The following is a 14,505-nucleotide window of genomic DNA, read 5'->3' on the forward strand; positions in this document are numbered from 1 at the left end:
GTCCGGCTTTTGCCCATTCCTGAGTATTTACACACACACACACACAAAAAAAAATTATATACTGTATATATATATATATATATATATACACACACACACACACACACACGACATTAAGGACCAAGCGCAGGTAAATTATATTGTATTAATATGGACTGTGTTGTCACACAGTTCCGCAGCACAGATTGACAGGTTGTTCCTCCTATCAGTGATGTGGAACCCCTTTTCCTTTGAACCTACCCATTCCGGTTTGAAGTTAATGTTGAAGCGTTTTTCTTAATGTTGTTGTGTTTTTCTTAACGTTGTTGTGTTTTTCTTAACGTCGCTGTGTTTTCCTTAACGTTGTTGTGTTTTTCTTTTTGTGTTTGTGTTTTGCACTTCAGGGCCACCGTAGACATCACAGTTAACATCCCCTCCTAATGGAACAGTTCCCCACATTGCCTGTCCATGAGTGTGCTCCGGTCTGTAACCAGCAACCCACAATAACACTGCAAAGAAAATGTGCACCTATTCAATACAGAGTATTAATTGCAGCCGCTTTCGACTCAAACAAAGTTTTCCCCGTTTTGTTTTTACAAAGGAGAACCACAACGACAAAGTGCAGTTTAGTCTCCCAAGTAAATTATACATTTGTCTTTCCATTTTCACAGTATCTGTTATTATTATTTATTTCTTAGCAGACGCCCTTATCCAGGGTGACTTACAATTGTTACAAGATATCACATTATTTTTACATACAATTACCCATTTATACAGTTGGGTTTTTACTGGAGCAATCTAGGTAAAGTACCTTGCTCAAGGGTACAGCAGAAGTGTCCCCCACCTGGGATTGAACCTACAACCCTCTGGTCAAGAGCCCAGAGCCCTAACCACTACTCCACACTGCTGCCCCACACTGTTATTCTTTTATGTTTACATTATGTATTTGAAAAAGACAATAATAAAGAGAATGTCTTTGTCACATCGTCTTTAATATTTCGGGCAGCAGTGTGGAGTAGTGGTTAGGGCTCTGGACTCTTGACCGGAGGGTCGTGGGTTCAATCCCAGGTGGGGTCACTGCGTGACCGTTCAGCGTGAGAGGTAACGGCAGGACGCTTTAGTTACACAGTGTTCAGAAATCAGGATTTAAGAGTCATGTGTTTGTGCTCGTTGTACTGGTTTTACTCAAAGTGATTCCTGTTCAGGTATTTATGAATGGGAATAATAAGAGACAAGCACTTCTTTCGTGTTTGATGACCAAGAAAAGTAACTGCATTTCTAAAATGTTCAATTATACAAAAGGTGCCTAATTTAAGGTTTGCTAAAAACGTCTGTTTAATTTTCGTATTTTTTTTAATATACTAAAATTAGTGTTTCAATGTTTTTTTATTTAATTTTATTTTCATTCTATGTGATTTCCATCTTTCACAATACTTATTCAAATGAATAAAGGACAGTTTAGATTAGCTTTATTTATAATGTTACAGAATTTAAACATATAAAATGTTTTTAATTTGACATTTCCCCCAGGAGTGCTAGTGTGGGCCGCAGTGCCTGATGCAGCTGAACAGGCGGGCCTCGGGTAAAAGTTTGGGAACCCCCTGGGTTACAGGTTTACACTGATCAACAAGGCAGTCAATAAACTATATTAAACATAAAAACATCGTTTCCTTATTTTCGACTGATCTCCCCGGAGCCTTTTAGATTGATTTTTACATTTTAAATGGACTCGGTTTTGTTGATGCCGCCACGCCTGTTCATTTAGCAATGACACAACGGTGCGTCAAAAACAACTTAACTTAAATTTAAACAAAATGTAACTTACTTTTTTTTTTTTTATCATACACGCCTTGCAAAAAAAAAAAAAAAAAAAAAACTTACAATGTCGGTATGTATTATTACTGTTGCTGTTCTCTTTTTTTTTTTTATTTATCTTAATCTGTTAAGTTAGGAGGAAAACAAACCCCGGCCCTCTGTCTATATGACGCAGTCATAATCGCGCGGTCACGTGACAGGGCTGCGTTCCGCAGTGATGTCAGCACGCCACCGCGACGTGTTTACTGCACGCTAAACTTATACACTCTTCATATGGCATAATATCGGAGTGCAATGAGAGGGAGACGCGCATATTGTGTCAGTGCCCGCATCTATCTGGGTTTGTTTGTACACATGCCATGTAAGATTATGAAGTCACACTCATGTATGCATAGATATATAGATACCCATTATAATGTACACAAATATACATATTCACATATTATTATTATTATTATTATATAGAAGGTGAACTATCAATCTGTCAGATTTGCATGTACACTCTCTCTCTCTCTCTCTCTCTCTCTCTCTCTCTCTCTCTCTCTCTCTCTCTCTCTCTCTTATTTTATTTAGTATTACCACTTAAGATTTTTGAATGTTTTAATTTGCTTAGTTTTTACTTTTTTTGCACAATTGGTTTATTTGAATTATTGGTTTATTTTTTAGCACATTAGATGTATTGTATGTGTATTTATTCACTTACCCACGCTGTTGGCCGTTTCCACAGCAACGCCACTGAAATGAGCTGCACGGAGCTACTGACTTGTTGCTTTTGATTCCAGGTGTAGACAATATGTAATCAGCTGTGTACTAAAGGTTGGGGCGGGGGCTATCGAAGGAGATTGTGGAGCGAGATCGAGACGCGAGCAGCTGAATACAGCCATCGAGATCTGGGAGTGCATTGGGAGGATTGGGAGTGTGAAGGAATAAATATATTAAGTTGTATGCAAATTATAACTTTATGCAGTTGGCTAAGTTTTGAGTGCCTCATATAGATAATGGTTGGGGTGAAGTGGTGTAAGGATGGGTGGGGAATGGAATGTAGGATAGCGGGACCATTGGGAGTGCATTGAGAGTGCATTGGGAGGTGCATTGGGAGGTACATTAAGAGTGCATTGAGAGGTGCATTGGGAGTGCATTGGGAGGTGCATTGGGAGGTGCATTGGGAGGTGCATTGGGAGGTGCATTGGGAGGTGCATTGGGAGGTGCATTAAGAGTGCATTGAGAGGTACATTGGGAGTGCATTGGGAGGTGCATTGGAAGGTGCATTGGAAGTGCATTGGAAGGTGCATTGGGAGGGCATTGGGAGGTGCATTGGGAGGTGCATTGGGAGGTGCATTGGGAGGTGTATTGGGAAGTGCATTGGGAGGTGCATTGGGAGTGCATTGGGAGGTGCATTGGGAGGTGCATTGGAAGTGCATTGGGAGGTGCATTGGGAGTGCATTGGGAGGTGCATTGGGAGGTGCATTGGGAGTGCATTGGGAAGTGCATTGGGAGTGCATTGGGAGGTGCATTGGGAGTGCATTGGGAGTGCATTGGGAGGTGCATTGGGAGGTGCATTGGAAGTGCATTGGGAGGTGTATTGGGAGTGCATTGGGAGCACATTGGGAGGTGCATTGGGAGTGCATTGGGAGGTGCATTGGGAGGTGCATTGGAAGTGCATTGGGAGGTGCATTGGGAGCACATTGGGAGGTGCATTGGGAGGTGCATTGGGAGTGCATTGGGAGTGCATTGGGAGGTGCATTGGAAGTGCATTGGGAGGTGCATTGGGAGTGCATTGGGAGGTGCATTGGGAGGTGCATTGGGAGTGCATTGGGAGGTGCATTGGGAGGTGCATTGGGAGGTGCATTGGGAAGTGCATTGGGAGGTGCATTGGGAGGTGCATTGGGAGTGCATTGGGAGGTGCATTGGGAGGTGCATTGGGAGGTACATTAAGAGTGCATTGGAAGGTGCATTGGAAGTGCATTGGGAGTGCATTGGGAGGTGCATTGGGAGTGCATTGGGAGTGCATTGGGAGGTGCATTGGGAGGGGTATTGGGAAGTGCATTGGGAGGTGCATTGGGAAGTGCATTGGGAGGTGCATTGGGAGTGCATTGGGAAGTGCATTGGGAGTGCATTGGGAGGTGCATTGGGAGTGCATTGGGAGGTGCATTGGGAGGTGCATTGGGAGGTGCATTGGGAGTGCATTGGGAGCACATTGGGAGGTGCATTGGGAGTGCATTGGGAGGTGCATTGGGAGGTGCATTGGAAGTGCATTGGGAGGTGCATTGGGAGCACATTGGGAGGTGCATTGGGAGGTGCATTGGGAGTGCATTGGGAGTGCATTGGGAGGTGCATTGGAAGTGCATTGGGAGGTGCATTGGGAGTGCATTGGGAGGTGCATTGGGAGGTGCATTGGGAGTGCATTGGGAGGTGCATTGGGAGGTGCATTGGGAGTGCATTGGGAAGTGCATTGGGAGTGCATTGGGAGGTGCATTGGGAGGTGCATTGGGAGGTGCATTGGGAGTGCATTGGGAGGTGCATTGGGAGTGCATTGGGAGGTGCATTGGGAGGTGCATTGGGAGGTACATTAAGAGTGCATTGGAAGGTGTATTGGAAGGTGCATTGGAGGTGCATTGGGAGGTGCATTGGGAGTGCATTGGGAGGTGCATTGGGAGGGGTATTGGGAAGTGCATTGGGAGGTGCATTGGGAAGTGCATTGGGGGGTGCATTGGGAGTGCATTGGAAGGTGCATTGGGAGGTGCATTGGGAGTGCATTGGGAGGTGCATTGGGAAGTGCATTGGGGGGTGCATTGGGAGTGCATTGGGAGGTGCATTGGGAGGTGCATTGGGAGGGCATTGGGAGCGCATTGGGAGGTGCATTGGGAGGTGCATTGGGAGGTGCATTGGGAGGTGCATTGGGAGGTGCATTGGGAGTGCATTGGGAGGTGCATTGGGAGGTGCATTGGGAGTGCATTGGGAGGTGCATTGGGAGGTGCATTGGGAGTGCATTGGGAAGTGCATTGGGAGTGCATTGGGAGGTGCATTGGGAGGTGCATTGGGAGGTACATTAAGAGTGCATTGGAAGGTGTATTGGAAGGTGCATTGGAAGTGCATTGGGAGTGCATTGGGAGTGCATTGGGAGGTGCATTGGGAGTGCATTGGGAGGTGCATTGGGAGGTGCATTGGGAGGTGCATTGGGAGCACATTGGGAGGGCATTGGGAGGTGCATTGGGAGGGGTATTGGGAGGTGCATTGGGAGGTGCATTGGGAGTGCATTGGGAGTGCATTGGGAGGTGCATTGGAAGTGCATTGGGAGTGCATTGGGAGGTGCATTGGGGGGTGCATTGGGAGGTTCATTGGGAGTGCATTGGGAGGTGCATTGGGAGTGCATTGGAAGGTGCATTGGGAGGTGCATTGGGAGTGCATTGGGAGGTGCATTGGGAGTGCATTGGGAGTGCATTGGGAGGTGCATTGGGAGGTGCATTGGGGGTGCATTGGGAGGTGCATTGGGAGGTGCATTGGGAGGTGCAATGGGAGGTGCATTGGGAGCACATTGGGAGGTGCATTGGGAGGTGCATTGGGAGTGCATTGGGAGGTGCATTGGGAGGTGCATTGGGAGGTGCATTGGGAGCACATTGGGAGCACATTGGGAGGTGCAACGGGAGGTGCATTGGGAGCACATTGGGAGGGTATTGGGAGGTACATTGGAGGTGCATTGGGAGGTGCATTGGGAGGGCATTGGGAGGTGCATTGGGAGGTGCATTGGGAGCGCATTAGGAGGTGCATTGGGAGGTGCATTGGGAGCACATTGGGAGGTGCATTGGGAGGTGCATTGAGAGTGCATTGGGAGGTGCATTGGGAGTGCATTGGGAGGTGCATTGGAAGGTGCATTGGGAGCGCATTGGGAGGTGCATTGGGAGGTACATTGGGAGTGCATTGGGAGGTGCATTGGGAGTGCATTGGGAGGGCATTGGGAGCGCATTGGGAGCGCATTGGGAGGTGCATTGGAAGGTGCATTGGGAGTGCATTGGGAGGTGCATTGGGAGGGCATTGGGAGGGGCATTGGGAGGTGCATTAGGAGGTGCATTGGGAGGTGCATTAGGAGGTGCATTGGGAGGTGCATTGGGAGTGCATTGGGAGGTGCATTGGGAGGTGCATTGGGAGTGCCCCGCCCCTATTTATTATTATTTGTATTTTTGTTTACGGCGCGGGTAAAAGCGCTGCGTTTTTTATTATTATATTTAAAAACCCCGTGAGGATGCATGGCTGATCAGCTACTGATTATTTAACTAGCTGACAGTCATGCATCCTTACCAAACGCGTGCAGACTCTGGCCGAGGGATAATAAGATAATTACCAACTAGTTAATCCCTCGGCCAGAGTATATAAACCTGCAGCTCTCTGCACTCGAGGTTGTTGGGTGTACAGAGGAGAGTACGGGGAGCGGAGAGAGCGAGTCACATTTAAAAAAACAATTGCTTAAACTTGCTGGATTCTCCAGCATGACACTTACTTGTTTGTTTGTTGATTCGTTTGGCTCTCGTGCCCTTTTGTTTTGTGTTTTGTTGTTTTGTTTAAACCTTTTGTTTGTTTATTAATAAATACGCTGAGTGCCATTGCACTCAGCTCCAACCGCCCATCCATTGTTTTGGTTTCTACTTCCTGGTCCGTGACGTCACCACTGCGAGCCAGTCTGTCACAGAGGTGCATTGGGAGTGCATTGGGAGGTGCATTGGGAGCGCATTGGGAGTGCATTGGGACCGGTCTTTCACGGAGAGAGTATTGGAGAAGCAGTTGGTGAATTGAGAATTCCAGAACGAGACAAAGAGTCCAGAAGGGGAAGTGAATCGGGGTGCACAGAGCCACACGCAGAGCTGGCCTTTCATAGGAGAGGAGTTGGGATGAGAGACACGAACAGCTGAACACGGCCGTCCAAGAAGTGTGGGTCGGAGAGAAACAGAGAGCAAGGGCAGTCTATGAGAGAGATACATGGCGAGACGCTGAGCATCGTGGATCGCTATATTTAACTACTGATCGCTAAGTGTTTGCTTTATTGTCATATACTGCTGTTGTAGTATACTATAACCGAGTAGTTCTTAGGAACTGCTGTATTATAGGGCTGACTGTATATATATAAATTATGTCCCTTTTACAACAAAAGACATCCTCCTTATTCCTTATTTGGTTGGCTTCATTACATGTATAGATGTGGTTTAACTAAAGCATATTGGATAGGGGCTGCTAGAAGGCTCATAGCTAACTTCTAAGCAGGCAACTATTTATCCAGTTACTCTCACTTATAGTCTCAATTGAGCGCCCGTCTGTAAACAAGAATTCAATCAAACAAATCAACTCCAAAACGATACACAATAAACCCATTTCCACACACAAATTACACCAACTCTAATTTCCCATTAGGACCCAATGAGGATCCGGACATCAACGCTACAGAGACCTTCTATGCAAAAGGGTCTAATTTCAGTGCGCTGTATCGTTTAGCTGCAGTGTCAGTGCACTGTATCGTTTAGTTAGTGTCAGTGCGCTGTATCGTTTAGTTAGTGTCAGTGCGCTGTATCGTTTAGTTAGTGTCAGTGCGCTGTATCGTTTAGCTGCAGTGTCAGTGCGCTGTATCGTTTAGTTAGTGTCAGTGCGCTGTATCGTTTAGCTGCAGTGTCAGTGCGCTGTATCGTTCAGCTGCAGTGTCAGTGCGCTGTATCGTTTAGTTAGTGTCAGTGCGCTTTATCGTTTAGCTGCAGTGTCAGTGCGCTGTATCGTTTAGTTAGTGTCAGTGCGCTGTATCGTTTAGTTAGTGTCAGTGCGCTGTATCGTTTAGTTAGTGTCAGTGCGCTGTATCGTTTAGCTGCAGTGTCAGTGCGCTGTATCGTTCAGCTGCAGTGTCAGTGCGCTGTATCGTTTAGTTAGTGTCAGTGCGCTGTATCGTTTAGTTAGTGTCAGTGCGCTGTATCATTTAGTTAGTGTCAGTGCGCTGTATCGTTTAGTTAGTGTCAGTGCGCTGTATCGTTTAGTTAGTGTCAGTGCGCTGTATCGTTTAGCTGCAGTGTCAGTGCGCTGTATCGTTCAGCTGCAGTGTCAGTGCGCTGTATCGTTTAGTTAGTGTCAGTGCGCTGTATCGTTTAGCTGCAGTGTCAGTGCGCTGTATCGTTTAGTTAGTGTCAGTGCGCTGTATCGTTTAGTTAGCGTCAGTGCGCTGTATCGTTTAGTTAGTGTCAGTGCGCTGTATCGTTTAGTTAGTGTCAGTGCGCTGTATCGTTTAGTTAGTGTCAGTGCGCTGTATCGTTTAGTTAGCGTCAGTGCGCTGTATCGTTTAGTTAGCGTCAGTGCGCTGTATCGTTTAGTTAGTGTCAGTGCGCTGTATTGTTTAGCTGCAGTGTCAGTGCGCTGTATCGTTTAGTTAGCGTCAGTGCGCTGTATCGTTTAGTTAGTGTCAGTGCGCTGTATCGTTTAGTTAGCGTCAGTGCGCTGTATCGTTTAGTTAGTGTCAGTGCGATGTATCGTTTAGTTAGCGTCAGTGCGCTGTATCGTTTAGCTGCAGTGTCAGTGCGCTGTATCGTTTAGTTAGTGTCAGTGCGCTGTATCGTTCAGCTGCAGTGTCAGTGCGCTGTATCGTTTAGTTAGTGTCAGTGCGCTGTATCGTTCAGCTGCAGTGTCAGTGCGCTGTATCGTTTAGTTAGTGTCAGTGCGCTGTATCGTTTAGCTGCAGTGTCAGTGCGCTGTATCGTTTAGTTAGTGTCAGTGCGCTGTATCGTTTAGCTGCAGTGTCAGTGCGCTGTATCGTTTAGTTAGCGTCAGTGCGCTGTATCGTTTAGTTAGTGTCAGTGCGCTGTATTGTTTAGCTGCAGTGTCAGTGCGCTGTATCGTTTAGTTAGTGTCAGTGCGCTGTATCGTTCAGCTGCAGTGTCAGTGCGCTGTATCGTTTAGTTAGTGTCAGTGCGCTGTATCGTTTAGCTGCAGTGTCAGTGCGCTGTATCGTTTAGTTAGTGTCAGTGCGCTGTATCGTTTAGCTGCAGTGTCAGTGCGCTGTATCGTTTAGCTGCAGTGTCAGTGCGCTGTATCGTTCAGCTGCAGTGTCAGTGCGCTGTATCGTTTAGTTAGTGTCAGTGCGCTGTATCGTTCAGCTGCAGTGTAGGTGCGCTGTATCGTTTAGTTAGTGTCAGTGCGCTGTATCGTTCAGCTGCAGTGTCAGTGCGCTGTATCGTTCAGCTGCAGTGTCAGTGCGCTGTATCGTTTAGTTAGTGTCAGTGCGCTGTATCGTTCAGCTGCAGTGTCAGTGCGCTGTATCGTTTAGTTAGTGTCAGTGCGCTGTATCGTTTAGTTAGTGTCAGTGCGCTGTATCGTTCAGCTGCAGTGTCAGTGTGCTGTATCGTTTAGTTAGTGTCAGTGCGCTGTATCGTTTAGTTAGTGTCAGTGTGCTGTATCGTTCAGCTGCAGTGTCAGTGCGCTGTATCGTTTAGTTAGTGTCAGTGTGCTGTATCGTTCAGCTGCAGTGTCAGTGCGCTGTATCAGTGCTCTGCACAGTGCCGAATCCCACATCACCAGCAGAGCTGAAATACAATAGGAGTTGTAAGAAGGCAAGAGCGGGTCTTGACAGAACATTTGGAATATTTATACATAGTTTTGCTTGTCAAGCCAAATAACCGTCGCATGTGTGGTGCTTCATAACGTGCCAATCAACTGGGATGACCCTGCCATGCCTTACCCAGGGAGATACCAACCAAACCCAGCTATGATTGGACCTCGACCAGAAGAAAGGGAAGGACAGGAGTTCAATACATCACCACTGTTCACAGTGACATGCGACTACAGTATTTCTATATTGTAAATTAAATGTAATCACAACTGTAATGATTCAAAGAAACTATGTCATACAATGACTTTAATCTACCAAATCCTTTGCACCCCCCCTTCAGACATAAACCGTCTTGATTTTCCGCTGCATACTAACCTGAGGATCAGCTGATCCCCAACTCATTTGTTTGTTGCAATTGGAAGTAACTTAATCCGCAGCTGGGGGTGATCCACAGGAAAGTACCGTAACAGCTACTCCGCAACTTAGTACTCTTGATGCGTACTAACTCTGAATGTTCACTGCAATTGACCCCGTGTCTGCTGGTTTTCATTCCACTGAGCTCTCAACTGCTTAACTAGACCCTTAATTAGACCTTTTTAATTGTTTTCAGCTCTTGCAACAGCTGCAGAGTTCAAGTTACTTATAAAATGTTATAGCTAACTTAAAATTTGCATTAAGGTCTAATTAAGCTAATTATCAGTTCAATTAAGGGTCTAGTTAAGTAATTGGCAGCTCAGTTGGAATAAAAACCAGCAGACACAGTGGGTCGCCTGGACTGGGGTTGGGAAGCACTGTTCTAAACAGACAGAAAGGGATTCATGCTCGCCAGGACGGGAGACTCTTTATAGGGGCGGACCAACATGGAGGAGAGAGTCAGAGCTTCCCTTTAAGAGTTCATTTTATAATAATAATTGATGTAACTTAAAAAAAGGATGGTGAGTAAGTAGATTCAAGAAAATGCACAGAGTCCTTTTCTTCATTCAGTTGATAGGTTTATTGAAATATGCAGGGAGTCTGGTCCCAGGTACAGGACAAACAGAATACTCGTTCTTACAATTGTTGCATGACATTAAATACCCTTCTGCATAGGTGTCTGTCTCTCTCCTCCTCTTTCTCTGACACTTAACCAATAGAAAAGGTACAACTCATTATCCTGTTACCATATATTTCATTTAGTGTGAGTGTGTGTGTGTGTGAGTGTGAGTGTGTGTGTGTGTCTGTGTGTGTAGTCTAGCGTGACGACCTCTGAACTCAGTGCATTCTTCAGACCCCTGGTGCCCCAAAAAGGTCCATACATCTGGTTTTTGTCATCTTCCTTGTTCCTATCTCTCCGTTTTGCCTGAGACCCTTTGAGTCCAGTGGCATTATCTCTTACTCTCCCTGTGAACCTTTGGGTCCAACGGCAGTCCCTGGGAGCCTTTTAGCTCCTTTATGCTTTGTATTCCCAAAAGTCTTAGAGCCTGGCCCCTTCTGGTCCATAGCACTGTTATCTTGTTAGCTTGCAGTCAATGTTGGACAAGAAGCTTGTAGACGCAAGGTCTCTTATCAATTGTTAGCAGTACATGCAATTTGAACCAAACAGTCTGCTATCTGCAATATTAGTTTCTTTTCAGAAAAGAACACCAGTATAGCTCTGCAGTCCACATGCGTAGCAAACTGCTAATCAATTCTCGATCCATGTTTTCCAACAATAATAATAATAATAATACGTATCAGAAATTACTGCACGATGATACCAAAGAAGAAAAAAAGATTGCATTGTAAAAGACTGTGGATAATATTATATTACAAAGCGTAACACCATCTCACTTTCAATGCACATATACGGGACAAAACAACATGGCCCACTTTAAACCATACAACACAAGGAAACCGCGGGCTCCGTCATATTACACTCCGATGTTGTGCCCTTTGAAAAGTGTTGCGCGTACAATAAACACGCCGCACAGCTCCCGACAATATCGTGCTGCTGTACTTGCATCACTGCCTCTGTCGCTGCGGAATGCAACCCTGTCATGTGACCCAGTCAGTGATAAGAGCTTCAGTGACGTATTAAAGGGCGGTCTGCTGAGAGGGGTATTGCTGCAGAGCGCAAACTCACAGCGAGCTGCGTGCGCAACTCGTAATAGACGTCATCATTATACACTACAGACTGTACACAAGAGGCATTAATGGGTTCAATAATAAAGTAGCTTGCTGACTGTGAAAGGAATAAATGGCAAGATCTGCCTCTGTGGAGCTCCTTGTGTAGTGCGTTGCTAGAAGAGACCTCAGGATCTTATTATTCAAAAGGGTCAGTAAACTTTTATAACTGTACTCGCATAGGTTTCAATTCTCATTGGCAGAGTGGAGTGATTTATATTTGTGAAAATATAATTACGGGTATCATTTATTCAGTTATACACATGCATATATGTCTTGGCCACTGGAGGTTTGTGTGTACACCACCGACATATGAAGGGTCATTATGCTGTTGTTACCGAGTTAAGGTCTTATCGGGGCATGTTTATATAGCCGATCTAACGTTAATAATTCTAATAACAATTATGAATGGATTAATACATAATTAGGCCATCTCAGTGCAAGAGGATGTGCTAATGTCACCTGCATTTAAAAAGCACCGCATTAACATGAACCCCTGTAACAAATATCCTCCTTAATAAAGTGACGGAATGATTAAAAAGGAAAATCTAAACTGCAGAGCATTGACTGTAGCGAAACGTACAAAGACCACACGTCTGTTGTTCTTCTGTTGGACAGGGGCTGAAATATACAAAAATTACAGGATTCAGCTAACGTTAACTTCTGGAGGTGCGTGCAGATGAAATGATTTAGTTGGGTTTTTATTGACGGCGGTGCTTATGGTCACGTGGTCGGGGTGTTGCGGGTGGATGAAGCACACTCGGGAGGATGACGTGATTATGAGTTGCGCACGCAGCTCTACGCTGTCTGCTCTCCCAGCGAGAGCGATGACGTGCGAGCCTGCGTTCTGCTGCGGTCATTCATATACACAGGAGCCTGCAGGCATGTCATGCACACAGGGTCGTGTGGCTCTTCTGTGTCTCTCTCGCCAAACGGCTTAATATAAATATTAAAAAAAGGATATAACAGTAATAATCCATCCTGGTTTTTAAAAATATCGATTTAAAAAAAAAAATGTTTTTGCATTTTTTAATTAATGTTTAGTTGTGTTTGACGCACGGGTCTGTCAGACCCTTTGTTTGCAAAATGAACAGGCATGGCGGCATCAACAAGACCGAGTCCATTTAAAATGTAACAAACTAAATGACACCGGGGAATTCAATACAAAATCAGGTAACGATGTTTTTATGTTTAATATTACCAACATAGTTGAGGTCGAGCATGCTGTCGATATAGCAGGGGCTGCACACCCCGGTGAGGTTAGTTTGATATGTTGGAAAGTCGTGTGGCTCAGTCACTATATTATACAGCAAATAACAATTCATAGCTCCCGCATACAAACTCCCAGATGACTGCGATTTCACCTCATGCTAAGAGTAATTTAAGCCGTGTCAAGTTGATGTGCCAGTTTGTAATCTCTCGTCTATGCATACATATTCACTTTACATTGACAGCAGGTTACGTCATAAAATGGTTAATAGCTGGTTAATACTACATAAAAACTCTCATAAGTGCCGTTTCACCCAATGAAACGTGTCATGCTAAGGAGTAAATTAAGCCATGTCTCGTTGATTTGCGAGTTGGTAATGTAAACACGCAAAATACGCATTCATATTCACTTAACAGTATTATTATTATTATTATTATTATTATTATTATTATTATTATTTATTTTTTAACAGACGCCCTTATCCAGGGCGACTTACAATTGTTACCAAATATCACATTATTTTTACATACAATTCCCCATTTATACAGTTGGGTTTTTACTGGAGCAATCTAGGTAAAGTACCTTGCTCAAGGGTACAGCAGCAGTGTCCCCCACCTGGGATCGAACCCACGACCCTCCGGTCAAGAGTCCAGAGCCCTGACCACTCCTCCACACTGCTGCCTCATTGTACAGTAGGCTACACCGTGTAATGGTTAATAGCACCTACAAACAAACTCGCAAAGGAATGCCCTTTCACCCTGTGCTATTTTAGACCCTTGAACGACCTCAGTAGCACTGTATTTCAATAAATAAATACATGCATTTTATTTCAGCAGCTACTAAACAGAATCCCGTGTGCTGCCATGGACAGTGTGAAGATGGAATCTGTCCAGATTAAAGAGGAGTTCCCTGAACTTGAACTTGTCCCCAGAGTGGAGTTCTCTGGGCTGGCTTCCCTCCCCATTAAACAGGAGCTCTGTGAGATGCAATGTGACAGCAGTCAGCCAGAGGTCTCTGAGATTAAAGCTGAGCACAATGAATTGGAGATCCCCCAGACAGAAGAACCCCTTCCTGTTAAACAAGAAGAGGTGCTGGAAACTGTCCGTATTAAACAGGAGCCCCCTGAAGTAGAGTTTGAGCACATGGAACCAGGGAAGGAAGAATCTGAGGACTTCAAACCAAACATCCCTGAGCTGGAGCCTGTACACCTGCGGGAGTGTAGCATGGTGCTGGAGAGAATCTGCGTGAGAGAGCAAGGCGCTGGAGAGGAAGGCTCTCCCAACAGCATGCAAGGAGGTGGAAAGGAAGACGGGCGCTCCCATTCAGAATGCAGTCTAGCAGGTGAGTGACTCCCAGTAGCTGTGACACTGTCATTCTAGATTGTGCGATATCCACACTTCAAATCAGTCGGCCGTGCTGAAAAAAAATTGAAACGTACATGCAGTGCAACTGTACTGCCCGATTTGTCGACCTGCAGCTGCATTTTTCAATGCCTGTCGGGTCTTTGACCAAATCAAGCGCAGTATCTCAGAATAGTTGAAATCGCAGGCACGACACAGTGAAATCGCAGGCACGACACAGTGAAATCGCAGGCACTGCACAGTGAAATCGCAGGCACTGCACAGTGAAATCGCAGGCACTGCACAGTGAAATCTCATACATTGTTTCTTACCTAATTATGCACATGTACTTGTGAGTAATTTGAGTTGAATTATGTATATAACAATCCCTATATACAGTGCCTTGCGAAAGTATTCGGCCCCCTTGAACTTTGCGACCTTTTGCCACA

General features: G+C 45.4%; 2 protein-coding genes across 5 annotated transcripts in view; both read left to right on the forward strand.

Moving 5' to 3' along the window:
- The window catches only part of LOC131706977 (zinc finger protein 883-like), a 56,823-nt gene that overhangs the window by 34,806 nt on the left and 7,512 nt on the right, over positions 1-14,505 (forward strand). Inside the window, exons 1-2 of one of the 4 annotated variants that reach the window (XM_059008974.1) lie at positions 11,500-11,657; positions 13,550-14,057. In XM_059008974.1, coding sequence (XP_058864957.1) covers positions 13,580-14,057 — 478 coding nt within the window. In that variant the 5' untranslated portion in view covers positions 11,500-11,657; positions 13,550-13,579. Of the gene's footprint in view, positions 1-11,499; positions 11,658-13,549; positions 14,058-14,505 lie in introns of those variants that run through there. The other 3 variants (XM_059008972.1, XM_059008976.1, XM_059008973.1) reach the window with 3 other exon arrangements.
- Positions 12,295-14,505, forward strand: part of LOC131706979 (zinc finger protein 271-like) — a 163,614-nt gene continuing 161,403 nt past the window's right edge. Inside the window, exon 1 of the mRNA XM_059008979.1 lies at positions 12,295-12,679. Coding sequence (XP_058864962.1) covers positions 12,650-12,679 — 30 coding nt within the window. The 5' untranslated portion in view covers positions 12,295-12,649. The remainder of the gene's footprint in view (positions 12,680-14,505) is intronic.

The sequence above is a fragment of the Acipenser ruthenus genome, chromosome 38 (genome assembly GCF_902713425.1).
Source record: "Acipenser ruthenus chromosome 38, fAciRut3.2 maternal haplotype, whole genome shotgun sequence".
Classification (NCBI taxonomy): domain Eukaryota; kingdom Metazoa; phylum Chordata; class Actinopteri; order Acipenseriformes; family Acipenseridae; genus Acipenser; species Acipenser ruthenus.